Genomic DNA, 26,519 nt, shown 5'->3' with positions numbered 1-26,519 from the left:
CTCGTCCCGCGGCCAGACCCCCGCCCTGGCCCCCTCACCTTTGCCCAGCCCGGAATCTAGATCCAAGTTGTCCCCGCCCACCTCCCTGGGCCCCGCCCACCTCCCTGGCCCCGCCCCACACCGACCCTGGCCTCCCGCACCGCTCTGCTCGGCCCCACATCCAGGCCCCGCCCTGGCTCCCTCCGGCCACCCTCCACCCCTCGACGAACTCAGTATTCCACGTGCGCAGTACCCACGGAGCACTGTCCACTTCCTGTCCTCCGACCCCGTCCCGCCCCAGACCCCGCCCTTGGGCCCCTCCCGCAAGCTCAGACTCCTCCCCGTCAGGGGCTTGGCGCTGGGTTTCCGCCCTCCCGTGCGTCCTGGCCTCTTGCGCATGCGCATCATTACGCGCCACCGCCTACACGCTCTCCCATTTGGCGACTGGCGCGCCCCGTAGCGGGGTCGGAGGTTGCGGGGCGGAGCCAGCATCTGTCCGCTGCATCCCTGTGCCGGGTGCTGGTCCTCGTCTGGTGCCGGGATGGCCCTGAGCGATTTGCCCGTGGCGGGCGCAGCCGAGGAGGAGGCGGAGGGCGAGGCGCCGGCCCGTGGCGCCGCCCTGGAAGCGTTCGGCGAGAGCGCGGAGATCCGCGCGCTGCTCGGCCGCCTGCGGGCGGTGCATGGCGAGCGCGAAGCCCGGGAGGTGGTGGAGGAGCGGTTCCGCGGTGCGGACCCGGCAGCGCACGGCAGGGCAGGGAGGGCAGGGCAGGCCGCAGGGCAGCCCCACCCCGATCCAACCCGACCCCGATCCCAAACCCCGACCCCGATCCCGACCCCCGCCTCGCCGCGGCGCGCACGGGGAGCGCGGGCGCCGCCCCGCCCTGAAAGAGCCGCTGTGTGCGCCGGAGGAGCGCGAGCAGCGGCGGCGGGGAGGCGGGAGGAGCAGCGCGCAGCCAGGGCTGCGTCGGCGGGCCGCGCTGGAGCTAGGTTCCTGGTTAGCTTGGGTCCTCCGCGGCCTTCCAAATGAGCCTTCGCCATCCAGTCAGGGTTTTGCCTCTTAAGTGAAACCATTTTTTTTTTTTTTTTTTTTTTTGCAGACCCTTTAGCTTAAGAGGTCTCTGCTGATCCTGTTCTCTTGTCTTCCTTGGTTTGGAATGACACGCCGAGAGGCAGGTGCTGTGGGTCCCGTGGAAAGATGTGTGGGTTTTGATGGACACAGCCCTGGGTTCGAGCCCTGGCTCTGTCTCTTGGTCTGGTTATGTCTAGAGTAGCGGTTCTGCTGCTCTAAAGTTGCGTTAATGATAATTTCAGGTTCAGAACTGTTTCTGAGAGCGAGGGTGACTATCCAGGGGACCAGTGAAGGCCCCTTCCCATTCCTGGGAAGTGGGCATTGTGGTCAGGGTGGGGATGTGTGGCAGATAAGATCGCAGTGTTAGAGAGGTTGTTGGATTGGGAAAAAGGGGTTTCAGCTGCTGGTGGGAGTGGACAGCAGGTGGTCTGGGGATAAGGAGCATGTCGGTCCCGGTTTGAAGAGCTGACAGGGGTGGGAGAGCACAGTGCTTGATGTGCTTGGCAGGGAAGGAGTGGAAGGAATGAGTCTCAGAAAGGAAAGTGGGGCCCTGGAGTGTGAGTGAAGGAAGGAATTGGGGAGAGACCTAGTTAGGTAGGGAGCACTCTGGGGTGGGAGAAGAGGACCAAAGAGGAGTGTGTGCTGAACAAGTGACCAGCAGGCCAGGCCACAGTGGCCTGCTGGAGCAGGGTGGGTTGCTCACCCCAGGGGCAAGTGTGGCACCTGTCAGTGAGAAGGTCAGGTTGTACTGGGAGCTGTAAGGGCTGGAAAGTGGGGTGCTGCCTCATGGCAGTTACAGAGGGAAAGCAGGAGGGTTCCCACTGCTCACGTGCAGTTTGGTGTGGGGATAGTTAATATGCATGTTATTTTCCTTTTAGTAATAATGGACAAGTACCAGGAGCAGCCCCACCTGTTGGACCCACACCTTGGTAAGCACTGAAGCTGATGATTTTGTTGGTTCAGGTACTGGTGACCACCAAGGGCCCGTGCATGGCAATGGCTCCTGTGTGTGCTACTGGCAGAAGATACCGGGTGAAGTGGCCATGGTCCAGGTCTTATTTGCTGGCAGGCCTGGTGTCTGGTTCTGATGCACCTGTGGTGGTGACTTGAGGTCTAGGCCTCACTCTCGACTGTACACAGATGTGTCTGAGCTGCTTTCTCCTGATGGAAACACGTCTTTTCTTCTCGTGTGTGTTTTATTCTGTTAAGTCTGGGCACAGGATGTCCTCCTGGTCATCTTTACACGGTCACCTTCCACCCTCACAGCAGCTAAGGACAGTGTCCTCCATCTCCATTTTTATAGATGGAGACCGAGACAAAACGACTCCCCCCTTGGGGAGTGATTTTGTCTCCTTCTTTAAATATTTGACATTTCTTTTCTTTTTTGGCAGGGGGTGTCAGAGATTGAACTCAGGGAGGGGCACTCAACCACTGAGCCACCTCCCCAGCGCTGTCTTGTATTTCATTTAAGACAGGGTCTCACCTTAAATACAAGGTTGCTTAGGGCCTTGATTTTGCTGAGGCTGGCTTTGAACTCTTGACCCTCCTGCCTCAGCCTCCTGCGCTGCTGGGATGACAGGTGTGTGCCATTGTGCCTGGCCTATCTTTAGGTGTTTTTTTATGCTTAATTTATTTATACATGGTGCTGAGAATTAAACCCCGTGTTTCACACGTGCTAGGCAAGTGCTCTACTACTGAGCTACGACTCCAGCCCTGCTATCTTTAGTTCATTTATTTTTTATTTAAAAAATTTTTTTGGTTGCAGATGGACACAATACCTTTATTTGATTTATTTAGTTTCATGTGGTGCTGGGGATTGAAGCCAGTGCCTCACGTGCTAGGCAAATGCTCTATCACTGAGCCACAACCCCAGCCCTTATCTTGAGTTTTTGATGGGTGTTTTCTGGGAGAGCACAGAGAAACTTTTGTTGGGTCTGCCATGGGTTGTCTGCTCTCCTGGCCCTCTGTGCTTGTGGGGTTATGATGTCTTTCCAGATCTCTCTGAACATAGGAGTTGCCAGCTCTGCTGATCCTGGAGTTCTTTTTCCTTTGGGACAGCTTTACTGTGAAGTGCTGGTCCTCTCCATATTCAGGACAGACATGGGAGGGTTCTTCTGCTTCTGTGAGTGCAGTTTCCAGCTGTGTGCAGCAGTGTGTGGGTGGAGGGGCAAGTGTCCGCTTGGAGGCGAGGGGTGGCCATGCTCCGTCTTCCTGAGATGTTCCCTAAAAGGATGCAGACATTCTTTCTCTGGTGGTCCTCTCTTCCTCCAGCGAAGCCCTATTTGCTCTGCACGTGTGTTTGGTGTTGTCCTCAGGTGGGTGTGGTGTTCCCTCCCAGCTTTGGGCTGCACCTGCTGGTGTGAGCCAGGAGTCCTGGCTGTCTGCCAGTGTCCCTTGGAGGTGGCTTCCCTGTCTCCCTGTCCCCAGCCTTCCTCTTTCCAGACCTGTGGCTCCTTGTACACTTGCTTTTATGTCACTGGGTTCTTGGGCAGCAGAGGCTGTGTGTGGACACTTGTGTCCGTCATGTCTTTTGCAGGTGTCCTGACACATCCTCAGCTGAGGCTCTCTTCCCCTCCTTGCTTTGTTCTGGCAGTTTCCCAGAAGAGAAAGTGTAGGCCTTTGAGCCTGTGGATTTAATTTGTACTTCTGACAGTGAAGGAAAGTACTCTTTACATTCTTGCCAGGATAATTTGGAGTTTTGAAATCTTCACTTACGCAGAGTTGCCTGTTAAAGGGGAAAAGGGGCATAGTATTTTCTCTCCTGCAAGGGGAAACTGTTGCATGTATGTTAAATTTGCGTAGTCCTTGGAGAATGGTCTGTTTGCTGTTGATATTTTTGCCTTATTCTGTTTTTTAATGACTCAACTGATAAAATCACTGCAGTAACCTCACAGTTCCTGAGGAAAGCCAGCCATGCTTTGCAGATTGGGAGACAGAAGCACAGCTCTGAGGGACTGGGCAGCTTCCCCATGTTGCACAGAGGGACCAGCTAGTGACTGTGTGGCCACGCTTAAATCCCAAGTCTGTGGCAGCCTCCTGCTGCATCATCCTGACGCTGGGGTCCTCCGTGTGGCCGCAGGGAGTCTCCACTGAGGGGCTGGCTGTGCTGAGTGGGGCAGGGCACTGGGCGCCCAGAACTCATCTCCCAGTGGCCACTGCTCGGGTCAAGGGAGGGCACAGTGCTGGTGCCATTGCTGTGGGCCGTGCTGCCATCTCCCAGACCTGTCTGATGGATCAGGGAGTGCAGGTGCACCAGGAGTGCCTGAGTGCTCTGTGCCCACTGTCTTCTGGGAGGACAGTGATGCTGGTCCTGTCCTGTGTCACCTTTCATTCCTCTCCTGTTGCCCGTTTTTTTTTTTTTTTTTTTTTTTTTTGGTATTGGGGATTGAGCCCAGGAAGCTCCACCATTGAGCTACATACCCAGCCCTTTTTATTTTGTATTCTGAGACAGGTCCTTGTTGAGCTTCCCAGGCTGGCCTGGAGCTTGGACCCTGCTCCTGAGCAGCTGGGATGACAGGTGGACCACTGTGCCTGGCTGCTTTTGCTTTGTAACATGTTTGGTGCATGGAACCAAAATGCCAAAAACATTTGGGTTGTCAAAACTACCCCTCTTTTGTGTCTGGCCTTGGCTGGGACCTTTAGGAAGGACCTTCTCGGTTATGCAAGCCCCATTGCTGAGTGATCCAGCAGACCCTCCCCTGCTTGGTCTCCCACTGAAGTCTGCAGCACCCGAGCCTGGCCTCCAGAGGGCTGTTTCTGTAGGCGGCTCTGTGCTCTCCTGCACTCTGCCCCAGGAGCTGCTTCATGTTTCTTCCAGCGTCAGCCTTCCTGTCTTCCAGACCTTTTGTTTATGCAGAAGAGCTTCAGAATGACTTTGCTACCCCTTGGAATTTTCATGTGTGCAGATTCATGCAGTGCAGGTGTCTTTATGGGGCTTGGTTTTCCTAAAAACAGTGTTATCTTCCTGATTATGGTAGTTCTTTGTTTCGCTCAGTAAAATTTGGTAATTTTCTTTAGAACTTTTAGAACTTTTTTTAGGTTCATTTCTAGTTTTTCTTTTTAAAAAATCTTTCCTTGCTCTTGTGAAACAGTTTTTGGGGTACTGGGGATTGAATACAGGGTACTTTACTGCTGAGCCACATACCCAGTTCTTTTTACTTTTGATTTTGAGAGAGGATCTCACTGTGGTGATGAGGGTGGCCTTAAACTTGTGATCATTCTCCCCACTACCCCTGCTTCCAGAGTTGCTGGGGTGTTTACAGTTGGTTATACCTGCCATCCAATGAAGATATATTGTGTATACTCATATTTAAATGGCAACATTGTAACAGTATATATGTATCTACACATATTCCTGAAAAACACCACCATCTTGGGAACAGAGTTCACCTTTGAGTGTACTTGCTGGGTGGTCATGCCCCCCCACTCCTGCTTCCTGACCCCTGTCCCTGCGACCACTGCTGCATTTCTGTCTGGATATGCATGTCCTCAGCATTTCAGAGTGGAGCCGTCTAGCGTATGGTCTGTTGTGGCTGGTAGAGTTCCTAAGCATGGTGTTAAGTTTTACTCTAAGGAAATATTTATTTTGGAGATGTTTTGGTTGTTTCTTTTAGGTTTTCTAAGCAGGTAAATAACTAGTTTGTGAATAATTCCAGCTTGATCTTTTATCCCTGGCTATACATTTTCATTCTTTAAAAAACATTTTTAGATTAACTTTATCCAGCTGTAATTTAATCTACAATAAAGTGCATCCCTTTTGAGAGTGTATTTTGGGCTCTGGCCCATGCACGCCCCGCTGTTGTTGAGGTGTAGTGCATCTGTGTTGTTGCACAGCACGCCTGGGTTCTTGGGGCCAGCCCACTTGTGGACTTGCTCACTAAAGACCACTGGCCCGTTATGCTTCCTGGTGGCTTTTGTAAAGAAACGTTTCCTCGGGTGACCAGTCTGCCGCAGTAGTCTGCTCCTTTCCTCTTGGCTGAGAAGCTACAGTTGATTCATTCTGCTGCCTGCGGTGGTCTCTGGTTGGCTCAGGTTTGGCATCTCCACGAGTGCTGCCTTGGACCTTCATGGGCCGTCCCTGGGTGCATGCATGTTCTTGTTTTCTTGGCTGACCATGTTCAGCTCCCACGCCTTCCTGTAGACTGCCTTTCTACATGGTTGCCAACGGCACTGCCCAGGCTGTTCTGCGTGCTGTCCAGCTCTTGGTATTGCCTTTCTGATCAGAGTGGCCTGTGCTGGTCGTCTCATCTGGGTTCTGTACTGGGGATTGAACTTGGGGCCTCATACATGCTGTGGCAAGAGCTCTACCAGTGAGTCACCCCTAGCCTTGGCTGTTGTTTTTTATTTATTAAGACTTAGGTGTGGGCCAGGCACAGTGGTGCATTCCTGTCCTCCCAGTTACCTGGAAGGCAGAGGCAGGAGGGTTGCAAGTTCAAAGCCAGCCTCAGCAACTTAGACCCTGTCTCAAAATAAAAAGGGCTGGGGTTGTGACTCACAGCACGCCAGTTTTAATCCTGGTACTGTAAGGGATTAGGTGCAGGAATATATATTGTCCCAAGGCAACTGCCCTCTTGGAGATGGCCAAGTTGGACACACATTCCTGGTTGCTCTGCTGATACTTGGTCATGTGGGTTATTAACATTGAACTGTCCGTATGTTTTCCATTCTGTTTTGATGTCATATTGCTATTTAATTTTATAGCAGATGTTTTCTGATGTCTCTTTCCTTAGAGTGGATGATGAACTCGTTGTTGGATGTGGTGCGAGATAAGACATCCCCAGCTGCCCTTGTACATCTGGCTTTTAAATTTCTCTACATCATCACCAAGGTAACATTTACATAGACTGAAAGTTGACAGAAGCTTCTTAACATGGCTAGTCAAAAGTCGATCTCCAGGCATCCCTGCTGAGGAGCCTTGATCTCAGACAGCTCAGGTCTCTTCTTTACCTCGGTGACCTGGGGCATCCTTTGTCCAAAGCAAAAGCTTTCCTATGAGGAAAAAAATCAGAAAAACTTGGTGGAAATGGAAAAGCTTCTTGTACTTCAATGTGGGGATGAGTGTGCTGGAGAATCTGGCCTGCAGGCCTGTGTCCTGCTTCCCTCTGGGCTCCTGGTGGTGCCCACGGTGCCACTCGGAGAGTGCGGTTGCCACTGCGGGAGTGGTCAGAGCTGGCTCTGCATGGGGCTCGTGGTTCTGGAGGTCTGCAGAGGTCCCTGACTGGTGGGAGAAATTGTAGGCATTATGTGGATGAGCTGATGAATGTGGGGATCTCTGATGCTTGGGAGGTCCCTCGGAATGTTGGGGGACGATCATGTGAACAAGGTAGAAGTGGCTTTTTAGTTTGTATTGTGCATTTCTGATGAGCCACACAGGTTTGCTGGCCGTCAAACAAATGTGTTTCTGGGTCAGAATGCATTTAACAAGTGAGAGGCAGCGCGTTCCTGTGCTGCTCCTTTGGTCTTGCTGAGTTGTGTCACTATGATGTGACATAATTCCTTCCATCACTGGGGACACAGTGATGGGGGGAAAAAGACCATTTTGCCACTCTGTTTGGGTGTAATTCAGTGTCTTTCTTTGGCAGGTTCGAGGCTACAAGGTATTTCTTCGTTTGTTTCCTCACGAAGTAGCTGACGTGCTGCCGGTGCTGGACTTGTGCGCGGTGCAGAGCCCCACGGACCACGAGGTGTGCCCGCCTCTCCCTGGCTGCCCTCCGGGAGGCAGCCCGCCCGCTTCCCAGCGCTCCACCCCTTCTTTTAAGGTTCCCTTTGGTTTCTGCCTGTGGTGTCCGATCATTCTTCTCTGAAGCGTGTCCTCTACAAAGAAAAGACGCACCTTTTAGCTTGAAGTGTGACTGCTGGGTCCCTAGGCCCCCGGGGACTGCCTGCTGGGGAGGCCGGAGGACGCCAGGGCTGGTGCAGAGTCCTTCCTGGGGCTGTCGTCCCAGTAGGGCACTCCAAGTGCCGTCCACAAGGGAGGAGGTGTGGGGCAAAGCCAGGCTCTCCTCCTGGGCAGCCACAGGGCGAGGTCCCAGGGAGCGTGTGGGTGTTCGCTGGGCCTGGCTGTGTAGGCAGACAGGCGCTGGTGCAGGCTCTGCCGGTGCACCACTGCACCCGTGAGCGTGCGGCCTGGGGAGCCCTGCTGGAGTCTTGCCAGTGGCCCTCCTGAGGCCACAGGACTGAAAGTCCACCCACTGTGCATTCAGGAAGGTGGCTGTGCCTGCAGGGCTGGAGACTGGGTTGCACTTCCTGTCCCTGCTGCGGTGGATGCCCCTGGGTGGCCTGTGCAGCTGGTGTGGACTCTTGTCCTGTTACTGAAATGTGACCTTCCTTTGTTTGTGCTTTGCTGCGTGTGGATGGGACCAGGACCTCAAGGGCACCGGGCGAGGGCTCTACCAGGGGCCGCAGCCCAGCCTGCAGGCATCCTTTGTACTGCCAGCTGAGAGTTTCTTCTCTTCCTCTCTCTCCCTTTCTCAAAAGGCCCATTTGCACTGGGTGAGGTGGCACATGCCTGTAATCCTAGCAGCTTGGGCACCTTGGAGGCTGAGGCAGGAGGATTGCTAGTTCAAAGCCAGCCTCAGAAGCTTAGCAAGGTGCTAAGCAACTCAGTGAAGACCCTGCCTCTAAATAAAATACACAGAAGGGCTGGGGAGGTGGCTCAGTGGTTAAGTGCCCCTGGGTTCAGTGCCTGGTACCAAAAAAAAAAAAAAAAAGGCCCATTTGCATTTTGGATAGGATTCTTTATTCACCCTGTCCTCTGTCTATGCGTGTGGTGGGGACACAGAGGGATGTGGAGCTGAGGATGTCTGCACCCAGGGCTCTGGTCAGTGGTGCAGAGGGCCTGAGAGGCTTAGGTGGAGGGAGGTCCCACTGTCCGACAGGCTTCTCTGTGGCTTGCCTCCTAGACATGGGAAACCCGCTACATGCTGCTCCTGTGGCTCTCCATGACCTGCCTGATCCCTTTCGATTTTTCACGCTTTGATGGGAACCTCCTTGCCCACCCCAAGGAGGCGCGTGTGTCCACGATGGACCGCATCCTGCACATAGCACAGGTGAGTGCGAGAGCCCTGGCTTGTGCTGCCTCAAGCCAGCTTTTGGTACTTGTGTTCTCTTGAGCTGTTTTTCAGCCAGGTGAGATCCGCTCAGCCTGTTCTGAAGTGTGGTAACTGGGTAGTTCCGGGCGACATGGTAGCAGGTCTGTCTTCACAGGCCGTGAAGACTTGGTAGGTCCAGCAGTGAGACGCAGCCCGTTAGGGCCAGCTCATGTTGAGTTCTCAGCATTGTACAAATAGTAACGGTCTGTTGTTTTCTAGGGAAACCTAGAAAATGAAGAGAAGCAAGAACGTTAAGTTGATATCTGTCAAATTCTTGCAGGCATACCTGGCTGTCAGTGACAAGGCCCGAGATGCAGCTGCTGTCCTCCTGTCCAGGTAAGTCCCAGGCTGCTGGCTGCTCATTGATGGGTGGTGTGTTGCATGTGCCTGTCAGTTCATGCAGAAGGACCTCCGCACCTGCAGTGGTCACCAGAGACTGACCCGGCCCAGGAGTCTTGACAGGAGGGCAGCCAGAGTGTGCAGGAGTCCCCAGTGTGGCCTCCCCTCGGGTGGTGGCAGCGTCGCACCCTTGGGCCCTTTAGGAGCTGCTCAGGCCAGGGCCGCGCTCCTGAGCGCACAGGGGTGTGGCTTGGAGCAGAAGTCCCAGGCATCCTGAAGGGCGGGCTCTGTGGGCGGCTGGGTTGGACGCTGGGACACTGTGTGAGGGCCAGGGATGCTGGCCTGTGTCACGGGGATGTGGCCACCTCCTCTGATGTCATCCGAATGTGTGGGCAGTTACCCCAGCTGGACAGTTGGGGCTTTTCCTCCTGGTGGTGGTGTGGATCCTGGTAGTGGTTTTGGCGGGGCTTGACTGACACCTGTGCAGCCTGGCCTGCCTTGTGGTCCCCTGGGTGGTGGCAGGCACTGCGTCCTTGAGCAGGTGGAAGCTGAGACGTCTGTGAAGACTCGCTGTGCCCAGGAGTGGGCCGAGGGGAGGAGGGCTGCTGGCATTGTCCGACCTGGAGGAGGGGCCTCCGCAGGGTGCTCCTGAAGAGGGGCAGGGTCTTTGGTCACCAGAGAGAGTGTTTCATGGCGGGAGATCTGCATGTGCATCTGGCTGCGGGTTGTGGCCCAGCGGCCCTGCCAGCTGGAGCCCGAGTCCACCCACGCTGGCTGCCATGCCGTGTGCCGCTGCCCACGTCCCCAGCCAGCACATGCCCTGAGCACCCCGCATGTAGCCACCACTCAGAGCCACCTCTTGGGATGAATCCCGATGAGTGGAGTGAGAGTTGAGGGGTCTGAGGTGGAAGCACTGCCAAGGTCAGGGTCGAGGTCAGGATGAGCCAAGGGCCCTGGTTTGCCATGGTGGGACCCCCTGATGTTTGCGGCCTTCCTCGGTGAAGGACAGTGCTGTCGTGCTGTCCTTAGGGCTCCCAGCAGCCGGGGTAGATTTGTGCCAGGCTGGGCCAGGGAAGGGCAAAACCTGGACTGGGCTCACTCCTGGGTTCCTGGGCACCCGGAGTGGGGCTGCAGCGCCACCTGGTGCCCAGCAGCCAGTGCCTCGTGCTGGAGCCAGTGCCCACAGGACTGGCCCTCTGCGTTGGGCCCCAGAAGCCTTGGGGGCTGCTCCTACCCACCTGTGGGTGGGAAAGGTGGCCTTGTGGAGGAGCAGGGTGCTCTCCCAGCTGTGCACGGGTCCTGTGGCCAGGCTCCTGATGTCATCCCTTTGCTGAGAGGCCTTCATGGAAATCCTGTAGCAGAGAAGTACACTGTTTTCTTGATGATCTCAACTTGAAAAATTACATGTTTAAGTGTAGAGGCAAAGTTATGCTGGGCACAGTGGCCTGTTTCTGTGGTCCCAGCACATGAAGGCAGGAGGTTCACTTGAGGCCAGGAGTTCAAGGCCAACTGGGCAACATGGCCAGACTGCCCCCCCCCCCCCCAACAGCAGGGTGTGCTCCTGTAGGGAAGGGGGCCAGCTGTTCTGCTGGAAGACACACACACACACACACACACAGCAAGGTGTGCTCCTGTAGGGAAGGGGGCCAGCTGTTCTGCTGGAACACACACACACACACACACACACACAGCAGGGTGTGCTCCTGTAGGGGAGGGGGCCGTGCTGTTCTGCTGGAACACACACACACACACACACACACACACACACACAGCAGGGTGTGCTCCTGTAGGGAAGGCGGCCGTGCTGTCATGCTGGAGGACACGTGTGTGCTGCTCTGGCGGCTGCGTGGGTCTGCCTTTGTCTGAGCCCAGCGGCCGCCCGCACAGGTGCGCTCCCACCTTCTCCTGGGCTCCCTGTACGTGCTGATGGGCCTCTGCACCCTGTGCAGTGGCCTGCTGGCCGCGTCAGCTCCCCCGGGGTCAGCATCAAGGCCGCCCGGGGCAGACCCGTCTTGGCATTGGTGCCTGGCGCCCGGTGTGTCTTGGGCGTGGCTGCTGGCTGGGAGCCTGGCTCCAGGGCTCTGGGCTGCCAGTCGCCCTCCTCTCTCCTCTGTTGTTTCACTCTGACGCTCTGCGGCCGTCACCCACGAGAGCGTTGTCCCCTGTCTGGAGCTGGGGCTTCAGCGGGTGGGAGGCTGACTAGGTGAATACCCTACTCTTCCATTAGTGCATGTTACTCTGGAACACACGTGCACACGTGTGCTACCATGTTGGGCGCCTCATGCCCTCATGCCATGCCGTGCGAGGCAGCCCGTGCACCCGCAGCTTTGGGGCGGCAGTGCTGTTGGGTCTTGAGCGGCCACGTCCTGAGGCGGCATTCCTGAGACTGGAGCCCACGGGGCCCCTTGGCACTGAGATGGAGGCCTGGCCCCGTGGCCAGGGCCCTGTTGGCCACCCATGGAGCTGCCTTGGCGGCTTGCATTCACAGGGCCCTGCAGGTGACGGTGGAGATAGCTGTTGAAGCGGCTGTGGCCTGTGTTGTCATGTCTTCTGAAAGAGCAGGCAGCCGAGGGCTCAGACCCTTCGGGGGGATGGTCCTGCTGTGTGAGTCTTCACGTGGGTCTGCGGGAGAGAGACTTTCTGTTTGTGATTTTGGACTTCCTGATGTGAACACGTGCTTCAGTGCTTCTCACAAATGAGGAACAGAAGTGATGAGCCTGCTTCCGTCTGTCCCAGCAGCCCTAGGGTTTCCTGGTAGATTTGTGTGATCTGATTTGAGAAGGGGTTCAAGTGAGATCCAGGTGTGGAGGGCGGGTGCAGGCCACGCTGGTCTGGCGGGTCTTCCAGAGGGCGCAGGAGGGAGCTTAGGCTGGGCTCTGTGTGGTCCGACCTGTCACTGAGTGGGCTCTGCACCCCACCCTGACTCGCTCTGTGCCTTGGCTGTGGTGCCTGCTTGGAGCACCTGTCTTCATCTTTTGGGGCTGGGGTCAGGCTGCAGCCTGTACTTTGGGTGACTCCAGAACCAGTGCCCAGGGAAACAATGCACGACCCTCAGGCCCTTGCTCCGCAGCGAGGGTTTTAGTGGTCCCTGGCCGCTTTCTGGGTCCACCACACAGAATTCCCTGGGGAGGCCATGAAGTCTGGCCGGCTTTTTTTTTTTTTTTTTGGTACTAGATTGAACTCAGGGGCACCTAACCACTGAGCCACATCCCCAGCCCTCTTTTATATTTTATTTAGAGACAGGGTCTCACTGAGTTGCTTAGGACCTTGCTAAAGCTGAGGCTGACTTTGAACTCGTGATCCTCCTGCCTCAGCCTCCCCGGCCACTGGAATTACAGGTGTGTGCCACAGCATTTGGTAGAGCCTGTCTTTCTAACTGGTACTCCGAAGTTGGCCACAAGGCTTGCTGACTAGTGGGGTCTCCAGGCATGCACCCTGAAATGGACACAGGGAAAGCAGTAGAACCTGGGTCTTCTTCCTGATGTGCGAGAGGTCACACTTTCACAAGCTCAGTCGCCTGTATCAGCGGTGGATGCTGCTGCCTTCCTCACATGGGTGTGGGGGGTCTGCACACAGCAGCCTCGCCTCGGCACCCTCCAGGGTGTGCCCGATCACCCGCAGCCTGGCAGGAGCATCAGGACCAGGAGGTCCTGCAAGAATCGGGCCCAGATGTTTGGGAAGACGATGCCAAGCACCTCAGGCACGTCCTGGGGAGGGCGGCCCAGGGAAGCTGGGGTCCTTACCATTGGTGGGAAGTCCAGGGTGCTCGCTGGGTTTCCCTTGGCAGTGTGTTCTCCGAGGGGCACCACCCAGCAGCGTTCCAATGCTGTGCCAGTGGTGGGTAAGCTGGGTCTGAGCATGCTGGTTATTGGGGGTGCCCTGAGAGGGTCTGTCACTAGGAAAGCATGCAGCCAAATCTAATGAGGACCAGCTGGACAGTTGGACAAAGGATGGAGGAGGCAGGACCAGCAGCGTGGAGGCCATGTTTGCCATAGCCTGGTGGTTCCAGCTCACGGCTCCCTGAGCTCTGGACTCTCTCAGCCCACTGCTCAGGGCTCCACATGGGCCTCACGTCTGGAAGGTGGCCCCACCCCTGGAGAGGAGTCCGTTCGGACCACCCGTTGACTCCTCCGCAGTTACCCCTCCCTGGGCGTCCTGTACACCAGGGTCTGGCTCACCTCCCCTCTGCTTCCCACCTGCCCCTGCCCTGGCCATTCTTGCTGCTGGGACAGCAGAGCTATGAAGGGGCTCAGTATTCCCTGCTCAGGTGCCCTTGAGGTCGAGTCTGCACCCACTTTCTGGGGAGGGAGCCTGTCCTCCTCTTGCCCTGTTGGTCCTTCCTGACGTCCGTTTGTTTGAGGTTTGCTGTCTCTCTGGTGTCAGCCCTGGAAGGGCAGGACTCCTTGCCTGTTCTCTGTGTGGCAGGGCCAGTCTTGAGCTACGGAGTCAGAGAGCTGGGCACTGGCCTGAGTTTTGGAGGAGTAAGGGGTCCGGGCTCCTGGGACCGGAGGGTGGCACTCTGCAGGCTGTCTGCCTGGGGCTGGGGTCAGGGTGGCCTATGGCAGGCACTGTGGAGAGGTCAGGCTGTTGATGTGGTGCTCTGAGGTCCAGGGCTGGATTGGAAAGAGGGTGGGATGGGACTCTGCAGGCCCTGGTGAGCATCCCATGGGGCCGCCGTGGCAGCTGAACAGTAGCAGGGGGACATGGGGCAGAGTGCCTGGTGGCTTTTTTTTTTTTTAAATGTTTTTAGCTGTCGATGGACCCAATACCTTTATTTTATTTATTTATTTATCTGTGTGGTGCTGAGGATCGAACCCAGTGCCTCACAAGTGCTGGGCAAGTACTTTACTTCTGAGCCACGACCCCAGCCCCCCCAGTGGCCTTTTGAGGCTTTGAGCTGACTTGGGGCCCAGGAGGGAGGAGGAGGGGGCTGTGAAGACCCAGTGTGGCCTGACAGATCCCTGTGGGGCCACACCTGGGCAGTGACTTGGTTCCCTGGATAGAGGAGGAGCTGACGAAGGGGCCACGTGGGTGCCGCCAGCCTAGTGTAGGGACAGGACGGGAGGACGCCCCAGGAGCTCGCGTGTGAGCGTGGGCTGGTGGAAAGCGGTGAGTTCTTGGCGTTCGAGCCTCCTTGAGCCGTACCTGTGTCCTTGTTCCCTTGGCAGGTTTATCACGCGTCCTGATGTCAAGCAGAGGAAGATGGCTGACTTCTTGGACTGGAGCCTCTGCACCCTGGCCCGCTCTTCCTTCCAGACCATGGAGGGGGTCATTGCCATGGACGGGACTCTGCAGGCCCTGGTGAGCATCCCACGGGCAGCTGTGGCGGCAGGGAGACTGCTTCCTGGACTGCAGTTGGAACTGGTGACTGGGATCCTTTGCCCCTCCTGTCCCACAGCTGGCCCGCCTTGCACCGCAGAGTGCTGTGCTGCCCGTCGCCACCAGGGGGCGGTGGTGCCTGTGGAGCGCAGCTGGGCCCTTCAGGGCAGGTTCTCTTGCTCAGTTTTGTCATGAGAGCAATTATTGGAGCCAGCACCTCCAAAATAAGATAGGTGACTTGAAATCAAATCTTGTTCAGGTCTGCGTTCTAACACAGACCCTGGTGCCCGGTGCTCTCTTTGTGCTGAGGGGAAAGGTCCAGGTTACGTTCTCTGCAGAGGGCGAGGCCTGGGTGGGTGGTGGTTTGGAGGGGCAGCAGCCCTCCTTGATCTTGGGCTCTGCTCCTCCTACGCTCTCTACCGTTGTCATGGGGAGACTGGCTGAGAGCAGGTCTTCCCCCTGGGCTGAGGTGACGGTGGCCTGTGAGGAGAGCGGGCCTTGGAGCTGCTCCTGGGATCCTCTGCTTGCTGCCTGTGCGTCCTGGGGGGTGGGTGACCGGGAACCAGGTGCAGGGAGCGGGCCCTGTGCCCTCCGGGTCCTGGACTTGGGGAGTGCACCTGTTTTCTCTCTGTGGCGTGGCTGTCGCCTTCAGGGGGTCCTCGTCACAACACGTGGGAAAGAAGGCCGACAGGGTAGAGCGTTCCTGTGTCCTGGGCTCCATCCGTCTCCTCAGGAGTGTGCTCTTACAGCAGTTTAGAATCGGGATGTCGCTGGGCACAGGGCACACCTGTAATCCCAGGGACTCGGGAGGCTGAGGCAGGAGGACCACAAGTTATAGCCCAGCCTCAGCAACTTAGTGAGACCTTGTCTCAAAGTACAAAGGGCTGGGGGTGTAGTAGAGTGGTGGAGCGTCCTGGGTTGAGGGCCCCCCACCACAGCAGATGTAAAGGGAAATCAAGTGCAGTCTGCCTGCCTCGAGCATGAACCGTTGAGTCGCGTCAGCCCCGCCCTGCGCCTTCCCGCGTGCCTGCCTGTCCGGCAGCTCTTGTCGGCCATGTGTCTCGGTGAGCAGCAGCCTGGAGCCCTCTGTCTCGAGTCCGCGGCAGGGCCTCGCTCCCGTGGCTGTGTGACAGTCTGCTGTGACCTCCACGGTTGAGCTTGTGCTGCCGCTTGTGTTTCCAGCTCCCTTGGATGGTCAACAGTAGTCCTTTCTGTGATGCTGGGTGGGAGCCCGGTGTTCTACACATTCTGGGCAGATGCTCTGCCCCTGGGTTGTACCCCAACCCTGAGAATAGATTAAGACTTAGCAGTATTTTGTTTCTCATATCCTTTTAAGTTGTGCCCACACACCATCAGGTTGATGAAATGTGGGGTGCCTTGCTTTGGGGTTTGCAGTGTAGTGGACAGCCTGCGTCCTGGGAGGGGCTTGCTCCAGCTGTGTGTGGCGTGGTGGCCAAAGTGGGTTTTATTGCAGTTTTCAGTGTGACTGCCGCAGTGGAGGTCAGTGTAGGCTAAGATCGACCCTGAAGGGTGCTGGGGAGGGGTGGAGCACCACTGTGCCCCCACTGTGCCGTTGCTCCAAGGGTCCTGGGGAATGTCCTGTCACTTTATTTTTTTGGTACTGGGGATTGAACTCTGCTCTGCCACTAAGCTACATTCCTGGCCCTTCTTTCTATTTTTTATTTGGAGACAGGGTCTCCTAAACTGCCCATGCTGGCCTGGAATTTAGGATCCCTCTGCCTCGGCTTCCTGAGTCGCTGGGATCATGCCCAGCAGCATTCCTGAAGGGCTCTTGGGGGTCTCCTGCAGCCAGCTCCTTGCCATGGCCAAGAGGAGGTCACCTTGACCACCTAGGGACCTTCAGACAGGTGAGGCTTACTTAGGTGGCCCCTTAGGTGGGAGAGCAGCTCCTGTGGGGGAGTCATGACCTGTCATTTTGGGGCCACCTCAGGGACTGGCATTGTGTGCTGGCCAGCAACCCTGGGCTCCTCCCCTCAGGGGTGGGTGGTCCTTCTAGCTTGAGGCGGCCACATTGCCTCTAGTTCTCCACGGGCTCTGCCTATAGCTGCTTTTCCCTTTTTGATGGTCTTGCTGCTGTAGACGGTTGCCTTCCCACCATACGTGGCTCATGCTGGGATTGAGGGTGGCAGGCTGCCTGGTCCCTCCCTGTGCTGGACTTGTCTTCACAGAATTAAGCCAGCGTGGGGCTGCCTTTTATTTGGATATCTCCAGGTTCCATGTTTGTGGAGGGAGGCTTGCTTTTTCTCTGGCCTCCTGAGGTCTAAGGTTTCCCAAGGGCTTAGAAATGCTGAGCCTCTGAGCCCTTTGCTGCCCAGCTGGGCGTGTGTTGGTGGATGAGGAAGATGCGGCTCTCCCTCCCTCCCACTGGGGCTCAGCGCTTCTGCTCTATCTGGAGAGGTTTGCCCCGAGCGCTGGTGAGCAATCGTCTGACGCAGCCAGCTGAAATCCTGGGGAGCGAACGAAGGGGGTGCTGTGAAGCAACCGCCCTGGGCCTGGCTGCTGTGGCTCCGTGCCAGCCTGTCCTGCTGCCCCTGCAGAGCCTGGTCTCTGGCGTCACCGTTTTCCTTTCCTCCTCTGGGGGCCCTTGGGGTCTGGATGCAGCTCCTGGGCAGGAGGAAGTTGTGCTGAGCAGGAGGAGCAGTTTCGCTGGGGCTCCTCGGACCTGCAGGCAGAGGGCGGGGTGTCCTGTGCGTGATGAAACTTGCAGGTGATTGTGCTTTGGGGTTGCAGTTTCCTTTGATGCACTTGGCTTCCTTTTCATGCACCTGTTCATTAGTGTGGGTTAGGCGAAACAGGTGACCCTCGGAACAAGTCCTGTCGAAACTAGGGCTGGTTTTATTTCCCTTGAAGCAGAGTCCTCTCAAACCAGTGGCTTTTAACTTTTGTGGGAGGGAGATGAGTGCTCAGCCTCGTTTCCCCGGAACGCACCTTCCCCTGCTTGGTGGAGCACCTTGCTGTAGACCCAGTGTGAGCATTAGGGCTAATCAAATTGAGGAAATCTGAGGAAGGAAAACACTTGAAAATAAAAATGGCCGTCATTTCAATGTGTAGTGTCTCTGCTTGCTTACTGGTAGCTGTGCCCCGTGGGTTCTACCACTCAGACTGGATGGTTCTGCTGGTCTTAGGTGGGTTTCCCCTTTGCACCACTGAAGTGGCTGGGAGATGGGTGGGACTTGGTGGTAAAGGGCAAGGTGTGGCTCGTGTGCCTGCGCTGTCAGGGTGGCATCTCCCCTTCGCAGGGAAGCTCTTTGGTTTCTGTATCATCACAGAAGCACAAGTCTTGTTAGAGGGGAGACATTCGCAGCATTGAAAAAAAGGCCAGGAAAGCCAAGGAGCAGTGCTGCAGGCCCTAAGCCTGTTGCTAAGCGCTGCTGGGGGAACACGCTGAAACCAGTCAGGTGCCCAGGGACTGGGGCCAGCAGCCCTGTCCTGGCCTGACCTGCCTGGCCCCCACTGGCCCGGGTAGGCCGATAGGGTCCCTGCCTCAAGCTCAAGCTCCCTGCTTTGGCCACCCCTGGATTCTGCCTCTTCCGGTGACAGGAGGCACAGGTTAATTTGCTCCATGTGCTGCACTGGAAGGGCAGCGAGAGGCTCCCCTGGCCCAAGAGGACTGCCAGGCTGATCTGTGCTGTCCTTGTCCTGGTCTTTAAGACTGGGGCCGGTGGGTGTGGGCTTTGGCTGCCACTTTGGTGGGTGTCCGTGGCTCACTCGCAGCCGTCTGGCGCAGGCTCTGTGTGGCCTTGTGAGGCAGGGTTTTGGGTGGGGAGATGGCCAGAGCCGTGGTGACCTGTGGGCTCTGCGCTGTGGTCCTGTAGGTTCTGGGAGGCTGTTCCTGGTCTGTGCTTTCAGTGTCCTGGTGGCTTTCCGGAGACACTGGGCAGCCAGCTCCGGCTGACCCGCTTTCCTTTAGCTAGCATCTGGGCTTGAGTCCTGCAGAGTGCAGGTCCCACGTGCGGAGGAGGGTCTGTGGGCCATGCTGGTCCCGTGAAGTCACACAGGCAGCCAGCGCCCACCCCGCCGGGCTCCTGCACTGGTCGGCCTAGACCTTTGCTCCCTGCTTGCCGTCCTTGCCTCTAGGGCTGCAATCGATTCCTGACAGCACTTTTAAACAAGCTGTGCACTCAGGCCAACAAGATGCTGAGTCCAGGGCCGGCTCTGCACACCGCTGTGCCTCCATCTGGAAGGCCCTGCCTCTGCCCCCACAAATGCTCCGCCTCTGCCTCCAGGCAGCTGGCTCCCTTTTCCTCTGCATCCGCACCCCCCACCTCCCCCAGGACCCCTCCCCCTGCCTCCCCCAGGACCCCTCCCCCTGCCTCCCCCAGGACCCCTCCCCCTGCCTCCCACAGGACCCCTCCCCCTGCCTCCCACAGGACCCCTCCCCCTGCCTCCCACAGGACCCCTCCCTGTCCCAAGCGGGGCACTGGCCTGGCCCGCGGGATCCTGGTGGGGGAGGCGGGCCCTGGTCGGGGTTCCCAAGGCTGAGGGACCCGGCGCCACTGGCGTGTGTCCCGGGTGGGGAGATGGCCACCCTTCCTCCGGCACTCGTGGCCCTGGCTGTTACCTGGCATTGCTGGGGTCGCGTCCCGAGGTCTCATTGCCATGAGGTGCTGCTCGACCTGAGCGGCCTCTGGGCTCTCAGGCTTGAACTTCTGAGGCCCGCGGCCACGTGGTGACCGGTCAGCCTGGCCCGCGGGGGCAGGAGCATTGCATCCTTGGGGGCTGCGCCGTTCCCACCACCCCTGCCCCAGGGTCTGTGGCCTGCGCGCTCGCTCCCTGCCCAGCCGCGCCCCTGCACTCCTCTGTCACCACGTGTCAGCTGCTGCCCTTGCTCTTCACCGTGTGGCTCCACACGCCCTCTGACCTGGGCACCACCTGGGCTGGGGGCTGCACCCGGCACCTGGAAGGTGGGTGCGGTGTGCCCAGTCGCTGCGCGAGGCCGGTTCGTCTCTGTGCTGGTTGGTTTGCAGCCCCTGGTGACCCGTTGGCTGCAGGTTTGTCAGAACGTGCTCTCATTCAGGGTCCGCGCTGGTGGCAGCCCGATGGCCGCGGCCCATTTTCGTTGCTGGTGCTCCTTTCTTCTGGGGAGGGCAGGGCGTGCCTCTGGCCGGGGCCTGGTTGAGTGAGGTGGGGCTCCTTGTGTCTGAGCTCGCTGCCGGTCCCCTGCCCTTCCAAGGCCCCTCACTTTCGTTTCCTCAGGCCGGCCAGTGGGCCCGAGCCGTGATGCCTCTGTCCCACAGTGCTGCAGGAAGGGCAAGGCTCTCTGCAGAGGGCCTTTGCTGGCTCCGAGGGAGGCTACCCAGGCACAGCTACTGACTGCCATGGCTGGTGGGGTTCAGCTGGAGTGACCATTGGGTGTTGAAAGTCCTTTCTGCTTGTGTTGCTTCCGATGCGTAGATGTCTAGAAGTGCTTGTGTGTGGTCACTACACACGCAAGCCTGTGGGATGGGGCTGCGTCCTTGGGTTGAGTGACCAAGGAGGGCCGCATGCTCTGTCCCTCTGCAAGGGGAGCAGGTGTGGTGACTGTGCTCTTGCCATCATGGCAGGTGATCTGTGGGTGCACAGTGGCTGGGATTGGGGTCTGCCCCAGAGTGACAGTGCTCGCCAAGCTTGGGGGAGGTGGCTGGATCCTCAGAGGCCTGGGCTGCCCTGAGCTGGGGTGTGGGCCTTTCTCCTAGGACCTGGGTGGGGTTGCTTTTCTTGGCCTCAATCAGGAAGTGCCTCCAGGGAGCCTCAAACTAGCACCTCCTGCTTGGCAGTGGGCAGACTTGCTCCTGAGCAGCTCTGCTGCCTGCTGTTTACAGGGCTTGGCGAACATGCCTGCTGCCTGCTGTTTACAGGGCTTGGAGAACATGCCCCGGAGAGGGAAGCTGTTGGCTGTGCAGAAAAGCCAGCTAGGGTGGGGACTCTTGGAGCCAGGGTGTGGCTGGTGCCTGGCTCTGCTGCTTTGCTGCTTGGACCTGTCACCTGTGCTTTCCAGCAGGTGGCTCTGATTGGTGCCTGTACTCTGCTTCCGTGGAAGTGGGTACTTCCCACCTGGCAGCTCAGTGTGTGGGTCTCGAGGCGAGAGATGAGCGCGCCCCACCTGGCCGACTGCCCTGAGGTTCACCACCCTTCCACACGCTGTGAGAATCGTCCACCACTCGCTTTCTCAGGCCCCGTGTCATGAAGAACGGGAAAGCCCTGTCCAGTGTGCAAGGGACGGGAGCGTACAGAGCCTGGTCCGTTTTGACGTTTGTCCCCTTCCTCTCTCTTTTTTTTCCTTGCCGTCCTGGGGTTGAACCCAGGGCCTTGTGCTTGCCAGGCGGGGTACTCTACCAACTGAGCTAGATCCCCAGCCCCATTTGTCCCCTTTCGAGTCTTTCAGTGTGCTTCGCTCCTCCCCTGTGCTGCTGGGAGCTGGGCGTCATCTGGGGTCCTGCGGGAAGTGCCCCGGGCAGGTCTCTGTCCCGGTTGGGAAGAGTGTGGGATAGAGAATTGGTGTCCACGTGCAGATGCTGTGGCTCCGACTGGCGGCCACAGCTCCGCGCCTGTGGGTGGACGGGGATGCTGGGAACTCACGTTGCCTGTCACGGGCTGCGACTGTCGTCTGACTGCGTTAACGGGTCAGTAGGTGAAGAAGGCTGGCGTGCATGCTGGCATTTCACAGCGTCTTCGGTCCACTTCTCTCCCTCCTGCACGCCTCCTGCCTGCTGCGGGGTCTCCTTCAGGTGGACTCCTGCAGTCTGTCTTCAGTTTGCACCCCTTCCTGTGTCTGTCACCTGCTGCCAGGCCGTGTTCGTCCTAGGGACTTACTCAGTCATGTTGCTGCCACCCCAGGCTAAGTTCTGATGCCCTTTGCCCACTGGGACTCCCTGCCCTCAGCTTCTTCCTGAGGAGGCATCTGTCCTCTGCCATGGGCAGCCCACCCACAGTCTGGCATTGATGACGGCCGCCCCCTGGGTCTTCACAAAGCCGGTTGTGTGGGACAGCATTCTTCTGCCTCTCGATGCTTCCATGTGGCTCGGCATCTAGAGGCAGGGCACAGGTGGGACCCTCAGCCTGGTCAGCTGCTCACTGCAGGGCAGTGGCTTCCTCCAGGGGCGGCATCTGGAGAGCAAGTGGACGCGAGGCCTGGCGTGAGAAGTCACTTAGCACAGCTCTGCTGGGAGCCGCTGGAAGCCCCCTGAGGCCCAGTGGTCTTGGTGGGGTGAAGAGTGGACACAGGCGGGGTGGACCCAGTCCTGGTGGGGGAGTGAGGGTGCTAGACTGGGCATCTGAGAGGGCAAAGGAGAGCCGTGGGCATCTGCCTCTGGCAGCCAGGAACTGCTGGCTGGGAGTGGATGCCCCGGGCAGGTGGCTCCTTGGGGAGAGCTGTGCTCTGAGGCATTGTGGTGTCTGCTCGGAGCTGAGGACGCCCTCCCCACTGCTGGCGTTGTGAGTGTGTGTCCTGGTGCCTCTGGCCCCATGCGTGCCCCCGTGTTTCTGCTCCAGGAGCTACCACTTTCTATTTTTTTTTTGACCTACTAGAGAATGTTTTTTAAAAAATTTTTATTTTTTTAATACATGTGCATGGGGTAATAATGTCTCATTCTACTGCCCTTCCCATCCCCACCCCCCACTATACATCGGCATCCGCTTATCAGAGAAAGTATTCAGCCTCTGGGCAATTTTTGGGATTGGCTTATTTCACTTAGCATGATATTCTCTAGTTCCATCCATTTACCTGCGGATGCCACAATTTTATTCTTCTTTAAGACTCAGTAATATTCCATTGTGTATATGTACCACATTTTCTTTATCCATTGGTTCCACAGTCTAGCTGTTGTGAATTGAACTGCTATAAACGTGGATGTGGCTGCGTCACTGTGTATGCAGATTTTAAGTCCTTTGGGTATAGGCCGAGGAGTGGGATAGCTGGGTCACATGGTGGGTCCATTCCAGGCTTCCTGAGGAAGCTCCACACTGCTTCCCAGAGCGGCTGCACCGTCCGCAGTCCCACCAGCAGGGTAGGGGTGAACCTTTTCCCCACACGCTTGCCAACGCTTGCTGTGGCTTGTACTCTGGATAATCGCCATTCGGACTGGAGTGAGATGAAGTCTTAGAGTGTTTTGATTTGCAAATCTCTAATTGTAAGAGATGATGAACGTTTTTTCATATGTTTATTGATTGGTTGCATTTCTTCTACTGTGAAGTGTCTGTTCAGTCCCTTAGCTCATTTATTGATTGGATTATTTGTTTTTTTTGGTGTTCAGTTTGAGTTCTTTATATATCCTGATTAGTGCTCTGTCTGAGGTCACGTGATATTTTTTCCCACTCTGTTGGCTCTCTCTTCACATTATCGATTGTTTCCTTTGCTGAGAAGCTTTTTAGTTTGAATCCATCCCATTGATTCTTAATTTTACTTCTTGTGCTGTAGGAGTCTTGTTAAGGCAGTCAGGTCCTAAGCCAACATGATGAAGATTTGGGCTGACTTTTTCTTCTATTAGATGCAGGGTCTCTGCTTTAGTGCCCAAGTCTTTGGTCCACTTTGAGCTGATTTTTGTGCAGGGTGAGAGACAGAAGTTTAATTTTATTTTGTTTACATATGGATTTCCAGTTTTCCCAGCACCATTTGTTGAATAGGCCATCTTTTTCTCCAGTGAATATTTTTGGCACCTTTGTGTCACTTTGTGCACTTTGTGTATGAGATAACTGTACGTATGTGGATTTGTCTCTGTGTCTTCTATTTTGTACCAGTGGTCTACATGTCTGCTTTGGGGCCAATACCATGCTGTTTTATTTACTGCTCTGTAGTATAGTTTAAGGCCTGGTATTGTGATGCCTCCTGCTGCACTCTTCTTGCTAAGGTCTGCTTTGGCTATTCTGGGTCTCTTATTTGTCCAGATGAATTTTGTGATTGCTTTTTGTATTTCTACGAAGAATGTCATTGGGATTTTCATAGAAATTGCGTTGAATCTGTGTAACACTTTTGGTAGTATGGCCATTTTGACATTATTAACTCAGCCTATCTAAGAGCATGGGAGATCTTTTCATCTTGTAAGGCCTTCTTCAATTTCTTTCTTTAGTGTTCTGTAGTTTTCACTGTAGAGGTCTTTCACCTCTTTTGTTAGATTTGATTCTCAAGTATTTTATTTTTTAAATTATTATTATTATTATTATTTTTTTTTGTGGTGCTGGGGATTGAACCCAGGGCCTTGTGCTTATAAGGCAAGCACTCTACCGACTGAGCTATCTCCCCAGCCCTTATTTTTTTGAGGCTATTGTGAATGGGGTAGTTTCCAATTTCTCTTGCAGTGGATACATCACTGATGTATAGAAATACATTTGATTTCTGGATAATGAATTTTATATCCTCCTACTTTGCTAAATTCTTTGAGTTCTAGAAGTTTTCTGGTGGAATTTTTTGGATCTCCTAAATATAGAATCATGTCATCTGCAAATAGTGATAGTTTGAGTTCTTCTTTTCCTATTTGTATCCCTTTAATTTCTTTGGTCTGTCCAATTGCTCTGACTAGAGTTTCAAGGACGGTGTTGAACAGAAGTGGCAAAAGAGGACCTTCCTGTCTTGTTCCCGTTTTTAGAAGGAATGCTTTCATTTTTTTTCGATTTAGAGTGATGTTGGCCATGGGTGTAGCATAGATAGCCTTTAGGTATGTTCTTACTATTCCTGGTTTCTGTAGTGTTCTGAACATGAAGAGGTGCTTTATTTTGTCAAATGCTTTCTCTGCATCTGTTGAGATAATCATATGATTCTTGTCTTTAAGTCTATTGATGTGATGATGTATTACATTTATTTCTGTATGTCAAACCAACCTTGCATCCCTGGGATGAACCCCACTTGATCATGGTGCACTATCTTTTTAATGTGCTTTTGTATGCAGTTTGCCAGAATTTTATTGAGAATTTTTGGGTCTATATTCATTCATCAGGGACTTTGATCTGAAGTTTTCTTTGCTTGATGTGTCTTTGTCTGGTCTTAGTATCAGGATGATACTAGCCTCATAGACTGAGTTTGGAAGGGTTCCCTCCTTTTCTATTGCATGGAATAATTTGAGGAGTATTGGTGTTAATTCTTCTTTGAAGGTTTTGTAGAACTTGGCTGAGGATCTGTCTGGTCCTGGGTTTTCTTGGTTGGTAGGCTTTTGAAATTGATCTGTTTAAATTGTGTATGTCCTCCCACATCAGTTTAGGTAGATTGTATGTCTCTAGAAATTTGTTGATGTCTTTGAGTTTTTCTATTTTATCAGAGTATAGATTTTCAAAATAATTCTAATTATTTACTGTATTTCAGTAGTGTCCGTCATAATATTTCCTTTTTCATCATGAATTTTAGTAATTCGAGTTTTCTGTCTTTCTCTTTGTTAGTGTGGCTAAGGGTGTATCAATTTTATTTATTTTTTCAAAGAACTCACTTTTCGTTTTGTCAATTTTTTCAGTTCTTTTGTTTCAATTTCATTTATTTCAGGTCTGATTTTAATTATTTCCTGTCTACTGCTTTTGGTGTTGATTTGCTCTTTTTCTAGGGCTTTGAGATGTAATGTTAGGTCATTTATTTGTTGACTTTTTATTCTTTAATGTATGAGCTCAATGCAGTGAACTTTCCTCTTAGCACTGCCTTCATAGCCTCCCAGAGAGTTTGATGTGTTGTATCAGTATTCTCATTTATCTTCAAATATTTTTTAATTTACTCCTTGATTTCTTCTTTTATCTATTCATCATTCAGTAGCATGCTACTTAGTCTCCAGGTGTTGGGGTAACTTCTCATTTTTATTTTATCATTGATTTCTAGTTTCATCCCATTATGATCTGATAGAACACAGAGTAGTATGTCTATTTTTTTTGTATTTGCTGAGAGTTGCTTTGTGACATAACTTATGGTTTATTTTAGAGAAGGATCCATGTGCTGCTGAGAAGAATATTTGCTTGGTGATGGATGGAATACTGTATATACGTCCATTAAGTCTAAATCACCGTATTATTTAATTCTATAGTTTGTTTAGTTTTTTGGGGAGATCTGTCCAGTGGTGAGAGCGATGTGTCAGAGTCATCAGTATCACTGTGCTGTGGTCTGTTTGATTCTTGAAGTCGAGAAGGATTTGTGTGATGTACATAGGTTCTCCCATTGTTCGCGGCATGTATATGCATGATCGTCACATCTTGTTGGGGCATGGTTCCCGTGAGCGGTATGAAATGTCCTTCTATGTCCCTCTGACTGACTGGTTTGCAGTCCACTTTGCTGTGAGGATGGAAACCCCTCTTTTTACGCTGTGTGTAAGAATACACAGCAGTCCCTGTGAGGGAGGTGTGTTCCCGACCTCTCGCCTTCAGGCTGTGGGTGTCTTTTCCTGGAGGGGATTCTCTCTCACGTGCTCTCTGTCCTGTTTTAAAATACGGTTATTTCACGTATTTATTTATTTTCGTGTGGTGCTGGGGATTGAACCCAGTGCCTCACGTGTGCTAGGCGAGCACTCTACCTCTGGGCCACACCCAGCCTCGGAGGTGAGTCTCTTGAAGAGAGCATATTGCTGGGTCTTTTTCATCTGCCAGTCTATGTCTTTAGATTGATGAGTTTAGGCCACTGACATTGATGGTTATTATTGAGATATGATTCGTGTTCCCGGCCACTTGGTTTTTTTTCCTTACTTGACTCAGTTTCTCCTTTGATTGACCTTTCCTTTAGTGTAGTTCCTCGCTTTGCTGGTTTTCATTGTTTTTTTTTTTTT

General features: G+C 54.7%; 1 protein-coding gene across 2 annotated transcripts in view; it reads left to right on the top strand.

The window, feature by feature from the left end:
* Positions 1-441: 441 nt before the first annotated feature.
* The window catches only part of TBCD (tubulin folding cofactor D), a 121,498-nt gene continuing 95,420 nt past the window's right edge, over positions 442-26,519 (top strand). The window contains exons 1-7 of one of the 2 annotated variants that reach the window (XM_079131013.1): positions 442-704; positions 1,927-1,977; positions 6,778-6,875; positions 7,630-7,731; positions 8,950-9,096; positions 9,419-9,474; positions 14,646-14,778. In XM_079131013.1, the coding sequence (XP_078987139.1) occupies positions 521-704; positions 1,927-1,977; positions 6,778-6,875; positions 7,630-7,731; positions 8,950-9,096; positions 9,419-9,474; positions 14,646-14,778 (771 nt within the window). In that variant the 5' untranslated portion in view covers positions 442-520. The remainder of the gene's footprint in view (positions 705-1,926; positions 1,978-6,777; positions 6,876-7,629; positions 7,732-8,949; positions 9,097-9,418; positions 9,475-14,645; positions 14,779-26,519) is intronic. The other variant, XM_079131014.1, reaches the window with a different exon arrangement.

The sequence above is a fragment of the Sciurus vulgaris genome (genome assembly GCF_902686455.1).
Source record: "Sciurus vulgaris genome assembly, chromosome: 3".
NCBI lineage: Eukaryota > Metazoa > Chordata > Mammalia > Rodentia > Sciuridae > Sciurus > Sciurus vulgaris.
Note: the sequence above shows the minus strand (reverse complement) of the source record. Positions and strands in the feature narration are given on the sequence as shown.